The sequence below is a fragment of the Mus pahari genome, chromosome 13 (assembly GCF_900095145.1).
Source record: "Mus pahari chromosome 13, PAHARI_EIJ_v1.1, whole genome shotgun sequence".
In the NCBI taxonomy this organism is placed as follows: domain Eukaryota; kingdom Metazoa; phylum Chordata; class Mammalia; order Rodentia; family Muridae; genus Mus; species Mus pahari.
In genome coordinates, this window is record NC_034602.1 from 54940593 (window position 1) to 54948790 (window position 8198).

The 8198-nt window shown below is 47.5% G+C and overlaps 1 protein-coding gene across 2 annotated transcripts in view; it reads left to right on the forward strand.

Moving 5' to 3' along the window:
* The window catches only part of C13H4orf19 (chromosome 13 C4orf19 homolog), a 79032-nt gene extending 73832 nt beyond the window's left edge, over positions 1-5200 (forward strand). Inside the window, exons 1-3 of one of the 2 annotated variants that reach the window (XM_029545220.1) lie at positions 206-228; positions 2790-2843; positions 3560-5200. In XM_029545220.1, coding sequence (XP_029401080.1) covers positions 2812-2843; positions 3560-4457 — 930 coding nt within the window. In that variant the 5' untranslated portion in view covers positions 206-228; positions 2790-2811 and the 3' untranslated portion in view covers positions 4458-5200. Of the gene's footprint in view, positions 1-205; positions 229-2789; positions 2844-3559 lie in introns of those variants that run through there. The other variant, XM_021211259.1, reaches the window with a different exon arrangement.
* The last annotated feature ends 2998 nt before the right edge of the window (positions 5201-8198 follow it).

The following is an 8198-nucleotide window of genomic DNA, read 5'->3' on the forward strand; positions in this document are numbered from 1 at the left end:
AAGCCTCCCATCCCTTCTTTCCCTGTAATGCTGTTGTACTTGGGTCTGTATATGTTTTGCATCATGATTAACAGACTTGTACCATTTGGTCCTTGTTGTAGAACCAGCTACTTCTTGGTGTTGCTAAATGCCTGTGTCATGGCAACTCTACTGCATGTTTTCTGGGTATTAAGATGTGCATCTTTTTACAATACAAAGAAGGCTCAGAGATCTGACTCCATCCTGAAGGTGGGTCAGAAACAAATCTGTGGCAGCATGTCCCCCATTAGTAGCAGCTGCTAGGGAGACAAATGAAAGATAATCAAGAGGGAAGAGGCAGAGAGATGGCTGTGTGGCCAAGTGAGCCTGCAAGTTCGCTGTTCCAGCGATTTGGCACTTGGGACAAAGGGTATTGTAGAGCCACTTCCTGTGCTGCTGGAAATGCTGCTACAAACTTGGGGTTTCCAGACAAAGACCCAGAGCTCCTAGAATTGGATGGTGGGTTGCACTAGAGAACACTAAAAGGCCCTCTTCCTGATGAGCTCCCAGGAGTCAACATGGTCCCTGTTCCCCAGGAGTCTATGTCCCACCTCACTCCAGCTTCCACATCTATAGTTACATGGTCTCCCCTTTATGTCCTGGACCAAATCTCCTTCTACATTTGGCCTAGGGGCACAAATGTAACTGGACTTTGGAACCTTCCATATTAAGGTTCTTAACTTGATCACCTCCATATTTGTTTGATGGCTTGCTTTGGCCATTCACAGATTCCGTGGATTCAGGTGATCATATCTTTTAGAAAACTACTTTTCTACTTACTGATTGGGTATTGGATCTTATTTTACCACCATAGTAAATCAAATCCCCTGTAACCAACCAACCAACCAAATAACCAACCAAATAACCAACCAATCAACCAACTAGCCAACCAACCAATCTACCAACTAACCAGCCAATCAACCAACTAGCCAACCAACCAACTAACCAACCAATCAACCAACTAACCAACCAATCAATCGACCAACTAACCAACCAATCAATCAACCAACTAAACAATCAATCAACCAACTAAACAATCAACCAACCAACCAACCCACCTTTAGTTCGTAGCAGCTGCATCCGTTTTCCCTATTGGCTGAGGTGTATAGAGCATCATCCTGGGGAGTCCATGATTGAAAGAAGGAAGGAGGGAGGGAGAAAAGGAGAGACACAGGCAGCCATTAGCAAATCATCTCTCCTCCAAATGAACTTTACAAACAAAGGCACTAGGCTAAAGGTCCTGGTGTTCATTTGTCTTCTGAAAGGCTTTGTACATAAGCAGAAAACCACTTAGAGGTCCTCCTGTATTGACATTTGAAATTCAGTCAAGAATTCAGCAGGCCAGGGTAACCAGCTTAACATGGAAAGAAGGTTTTGTTGAAAGGGAAGCGATGGAGAAAACCCAATCTGGAAGGGGTGAGGCACAGTGAGCCAGTAGGAAATAACTCCACCACCTTCACAAGGAAGGCCCAGAGTCATGGTACTGACCTACAAAAGAACGGAGCTCATGTATCATGACTGTGATTGTCCTGGCTGTGGACAGCATACTGGTTCTGGCTAAGCTAACACTGGCATCCACCTTAGGCTATAAAGGGTTGAATCGGGAAAGACATGGTCAGCCATCTTGAATACTCACTGTCTGTGGCAGCAGCTTTCCCTTACTGTGACAAAATACCGGAGCAAATCAAGTGATAAGAAGGGATAGTTTTGGTTCTCAGAAGACATGGCTCATTTTGGCTTGCGGATCTGGAAGTTTCAGCCCATAATCACCTGGACTTGTTATTTGGGGCTGTGTCAGTATAGTGCATCATAGTAGAATCATGTGACAGAAGACACTTGGTCATATGGCAACCGAGAAATCAGAAAAAGGAAAAAAAAAGGGGTGGGGGAGGGGGTACTGGGTCCAAATATTTTCTTTAAAGGTACAGCCTTTAATGATCTATTCTGTTCACAAAAGTCTCACTACCTCCCAGTAGTACCACAGGCTGGTGACCAAACCTTCAACACATGGGCGTTTGATGGACATTCAGATCCAGTCTGTTTCTGTCTGTCTTAGTTAGGTGTTAACTGCTGTGAAGAGATACCACAACTAAGGCAACTCTAATAAAAGATATTTGATTGGGGCTGGCTTCCAGGTTCAGAGACTCAGTCTGTCATCATTATGTAGGAAGTATAGCAGCATCCAGGCAGACATGGGCTAGAGGGGCTTAGAGTTCTTCCTCTTGATAGTTCTTGTTCTGAAGGCAGTAAGAGAAGACTGGCTTGCAAGCAGCTAGAACGAGGGTCTTAAAGCCCATGCCCACAGTGATACACTTCCTCCAACAAGGCCATACTTCCAAATAGTGCCACTCCCTGGGCCAAGCACATTCAAACCACCACACTGACTTAATACCCCAGGTGACAAAGGTCCTCTAGGGATTCTTATACCTCCTGCTACTGAGCAGGATTCCTGGGTCCTCTGAGAAAGGTCTCAGGTCACTAAACATCATGGGTCTCTTTGCTCCTTGGTATTATTCCACCATGATTTTTCCGATCTGTAGATGGGGCTGGAATATACAGCTTAGATGGCTGGAAAGTGGTTAACGTGTGAGTAAAGTGTAAACATTCAAGAACTCTGAATCATGTGTGGCTTAAGAGACATGAGGGGGTTCTGTCTTCAAGACTCATTCACTATCCTTTGACCAGAATGTAGGCTTGATTTTGAGTGTCTAAGAAAGCAAAGCAAACTTCCTTCTCACAAATATGGCTAATTCTTACTCTTTCTTTTCCAGATGGTAATGAAAAATAATCCAGATGGGGTGCAGGTGTTGTAAGATGATACAAAGGTAAAGTGAACATATTGCGAAGGGCATTTGTAGTCACTGCGGAGTCCTGTTAAGGCCATGCCTATAAGATAAGGCACAAAAGTAGAAGAGGGCTTGAGGAAGAGACAAATAGGAGGGTGGAGGTGGGGTGACACTAGAAGATGGAGGGGGGGGGCGTGATATGATCAAAGTCCATTACATAGAGGTATGAAAACGTCATAATGAAGCCCACTATTCTGACCAATGGCAGATGATAAAGCAACAGCGAAAATGATAGAAATACATAGGGATGTATCAAAACAGTACATGTGACGGCTGCTTAAAGAGTATCCCGCTCACATCATGGTGCAGTCAGTGCATTTAGCCGGCTCAGTGCCAAGACATGAAGACTTGGCTCCATTGGCATCGTTTAGAAACCATGTGGTCTAGATATTAAAAAGGCAAGCTTAGGTTGTAGAGGACTCCTGAAGTGGTGACATAGTGACCTCACGGACCAGAGTCCAGTCACCTGTCCAGTGACATTTCATAAAAATTTCAGTGAGGTGAATCATAAGCAAAACAGATTAACTGATGACCTGACTTCCCTTCCCAGCTCTCTTCAGCTCTTCCCATTATTAGCTAAAGATTTTTATGCCAAATGGACTTATTCCTTCTAGATACAATGGCAGGAGCCAGTTTCTTCGCCAGCTCCTCTGTCCCCATGCCAATTAATTGATGTCTACCCTTCTCGCCCCCAGCTATCTCTTTGATCCAGTTCAAGTGCCCTCCCCTGGTTTTGTCAATGAAGTAAACAACTGCAAGTTGGGGGAAGATGACACTGTCAGACTAAAAGGTACCCAGAACAGTGAGGTTGAGGTGCCCAGGAATGCCCTGCACAGCGGGAGCCTGAGCACAGGCAGTACAACTGGTCTACCTCACCAAGGACCGCTCCCCCAGGAGGACTCGGAAGAGAGACCCTATGTGGAGAAGCAGGGTATCGTCAATGGCATCAGCCCCACTGCTACCCTGCAGTCCGTCAGGAGTTCCAGGCTCCACCAGGTCGACAATAGCTCCTGGGCCAGCAGCCCCTGGGTAGCCACCATAGACAGTGCTCACCCGGCTCAACCCTTCCTCGAAGGAGAAGACTACNNGAAGCAANGCTGCCTGCTGCCCACCTTGGAAGGGACCCAGATAGTGGGACATGGAGACTGCAGAGCCCCTGCGGAGGCCTTGGCAGTGGCAGATCACATCCCATACATACCAGCCCCAGATTACCCCCAGCTCTGGAGCCCCGCAGCAGACAACGCAGACCCTGAAGAAAAGGATCATCTTTTTGAAAACCACTCTGAGGTGGAGCCCCTTCCGGGAGTTCACCCCAGGGTGAGCCAGCAGGGCTTGAGCGTGCCCTTCTCCCTGAAGAGAAGCTGGGACTCACTGAATGAGGCAGGGACAACAGAAGTTCTGAGTGACTCCTTCAAAGAGGAGGATCCCACTCACCCTATGCCAGTGGCCGATTCTGGAAGTGAGCGGGAAGACCCCCACACCTACAATGGGGACAGGGAGGGTGCTGTGGTAGATGAGGATGCTGAGGTGGCAGAAGCCCTCGCGGCATTAGAAGCTGCTACCGCAGGAGAAGATGCAGATGATGCCGATTAGGGGAGGCACGGTGAGGTGAGGAGAGGTGAGGGAGCTGCAGTTACAGGGAGCAGATAGAAGCATGTGCCCACTCTGCCAGCATGCCCCTGCAGCCTTACCAGTTGGACCAGTTGTTTACATCTGTTATCTTCCCATTGCCAGTACCTGTGCCATGCTGCTTGCTGTATACGGCATCCTTCTACTCCGAATGCATTCAGAATGCTAGCATCAAAATAAGAGTGGGCCTTCATGTCCATGACCACAAGTCCGGAAGTTAAGCAGCTTGCATGCTGGCCCTGAAAGCGCCCCCAGAAACATCCGTCCAGATGTTCATGAGAATGCCTGGACATCCCCACACTTGATCCCAGGGGCCATTCTATTTGAATGTATTTCTTTACCTTGTTTTTAAGAGCCAAATACTTCACCCAACCTAGAAAAGGTAACTATCCACTTAAAGTGCCTACTGTGTGCCAGAGCTTAACTTCAGGGACAGTCACCCAGGGATCTACTAACTAACCACTTGTTGAACATCAAGTGCCCTTCAGGGTAGAGCAGACTTGACCAGTGCTCCGCTGTGCTAGGAGAGCACCCCGACCTTAACTTTTTTTTTTACACTATTACTTTTTAATCTCCTTTGGGATATGGGAGGCTGGCCAAAAATACTTCTTAAAACTAGCATCATGTTCTAGGTTCGAGTTCGTGAGTGTTTTGGAACAACCTAGTCATTTATGAAGGGATCTGTGTCATTAAACGTCTGGTTCTCATTAAAGCATCGCGGCCTGTGTGTCTCCCTGTCTTGTGGAAAAGCTGGGTGTAATAGTCTCAGAGAGAATTAGTGACCATGGTGCCGCCTTCAGTTTATACATGTAGACATTCATTTGCCTTGCTGGGAGAGGAAAGGCCAGAGGTGGCACTCCCTCTGTGTTAAGGTGGGATAGGCCAACTTCCTACTTACGATGGCACTCCCTCTGTGTTAAGGTGGGATAGGCCAACTTTCTACTTACTCCAGGTTGGTTATCTGATCCCTTGGCCAGATCTAGCTGGATAGAAAAGAGAAAACATCAGTCAAGCTGTGTACTTGAGTCTCCCAAATCAACTTGGGATATAATTCATGAAGATAAGAGAGAATGCATATTGATTTTTTTTTTTTTTTTGAGGTGAGCTGCCTACAGTCTCTTGTCGCATCAGAACTCCCAGACCCCAACACCTATGGTAAAACTGACAGGTTTTGAGAGGCTCAAGGGACAGTGCTGATGTAAAGTGTGGCACAGACGATTCTTACACCTTTGGTCCAGGAGAAGGGAGTCTTGACAGCTACCACCATCCCAATTTCTGTCATATCTCCAAAATGGACACAAAAAGGGAATTCAGACAGGGCCTGGGGAGAGAAGGGGTTGGTGTGGAGAAAGCTTTCTCTCTGTCACTGAAGCACCCACCTGCACCGCATATGCCCACCACACCCCCAAAATAACCAGACCAGCAGCCATCAATTGCCAGTAGCTCCTGAGCTAGAGAGGGGCTCCGCAAACCCTCCTGTCCATGATGGGATGCTGAGTGGCTTTATCTTGCAAGCATCTTCATGATGGAAAAGAGAATGTGCTCTCTCTCTCTCTCTCTCTCTCTCTCTCTCTCTCTGGCTTTATTTTTCTTTCTCTCTAGATTATGTGCATCCACTTAAGAGCATTCTATTACAGCGACAAAGACACAGAAGCTGACATTTGCTTATGGTAAGTGCTTTCCCTGATTATGGAAAAATAAGCCTTTATGGTTGGGCTCTTTTGAGACAGGGTCTCGTGTAACCCAGGCTGGCCTCAAATTGACTGTGTAACCAAGGCTGGAGCCACAACCTCTTATGTGCAAGGATTGGTTGTTGCCTATTACTTGTGTATTTATGTACTGAGTGTGAAAAGTTCCAGCCGGGAGCCGTCTGCTGAAGCTCGCCAGCCTCTGCGTAAAACAAAACAAAAAACAAAAACCACGGAACGCAGCCAGGATGCTGGCTGAGGTCAGACTCACTTGCCTATTAAAGTAAGCCCCCTGAAGTCACCTATCTGCTGTCCTTCCCACTAAGGGAACTACCACCCAGGTGCCATTGGCCAAGCTCAGGTATGGCACTTAAGTAGTAGCTAAGTTTAACCTTTGCCGAATGAAAGAATAAACGCTCTGCGTGTGGCTTGAGGAGGCGTCAGTCAAGACTGCTGAATGATGACTGCGTGTCAGGTCCCGGTGACATCTATGTGTGTGTGCCGCCTGGAGGAGCATGGGCCCTGTGCATCAGGATCAGGTTTCCTACAGGCAGTTCCTCCCACACTGGTCTGCTCTGTTTGAACCAGGCTCTCTGGTGAGCCAGGAAAGGGGGGGGGGGGACACAGAGTAGAACAACCAGAGGCTTTCTTCACTTGAGTGGGGATCCCAATTGACAGCCAATGCTTAGGCCAAGCTCTTGGGGGTTCGGTGACGTCAGTTTTCAGCCATCTTGAATTTAATCTTTAAAATGCCCAGGAAGGAAGGGAAAAGAAGATATCCTTTGAAGAGCCTCTCACTCCCCCTTCTCTTGACCCCAGATGTGGAGAAAGCATTCTTCTACCTAACAATGCAGGCAAGAATCATGGTGTTCGGGTGTCCAGAAGTCCTGACCCCAGAGCCCTTGCCCAGAACCTCACACACACATGGGATTTAGTCATATTACCCCTAAAGTCCCCTGTGTCTCTTGCTATGAACCATAGGTTTAAATTTCTTTTTCTGAGCTTCTGTTTTCTTGTCTCTTAAGTGGAAATGGTTCCTATTTTCTAGCGTAAACACAGACCCTCTGCAACTTTAGCGTGCCCTGGAAACGTGCACTGTGTTTGCCTTTTCAAAGGAAAGAAAAGGAAAGAACACAGATGTCTAGACCTCAGGCCTTACAGTCTTGCTGGACCTTGAGTGGGTGGGTCCCTGGCATCCACACTGTGATGTGCGCAGGTCCCTAGCCTTGCCTATCAACACTGAGGTGGGACAGTCATAGCCACCTTGCTGACCTCACACTGGTCATCAAGAACAAATACTGCACACTCACCCCTACACCTGCATGTTATAGATAACTACACTGTCTTGTTCTGGTGTGGTTTCTACTTCATAGAGCAATAGTAAGAGGAAGAAATAATTAAAGTATCAGGGAGGGCTCTTTCCTCCGCACCCCACTGGGCCTATGAAACCTATGTAGGAAACCACTGGTTTAGAAGAGCAAATGAACTGGAATTTCTAAAAACACTCTGCAAATAATCAGGGTTAATACTGACAGAATATGCAGCATCTCCCTCTGTTCCTCCCTCCCTCCTTCCCTCTCTCATTCTCCCTCGTGTGTGTGTGTGTGTGTGTGTGTGTGTGTGTGTGTGTGTGTGTGTGTGTTCGCGCCTGAGCGCCTTGCAGCTTCAATACAAGCACAGTTGAAAACGCACATCCAATGCCAGCCACCTACCACTGTCCCTTCACTGGGGCTACTAGGAAGTCGTTTTCAGGCATTTGGGAATAGTTAATATGAAACTAGACCGAAATGTGACCTGAAGGCCAGAAAACAGGGAAAGAATTTCCCTTATTTCCCTTATCAAAACTGCACATTCCAGGCTGCTAATTAGAGTGCCGAGTTAGAACCTTGCTACCCTGCGCTTGTGACTCTTCCAGAGGAAGAGTCCCCACATCCCAGGACCCACATCCCAGGGCCCACATCCCAGGACCCACATCCCAGAACTCACATCCCAGGACCCACATCCCAGGACACACATC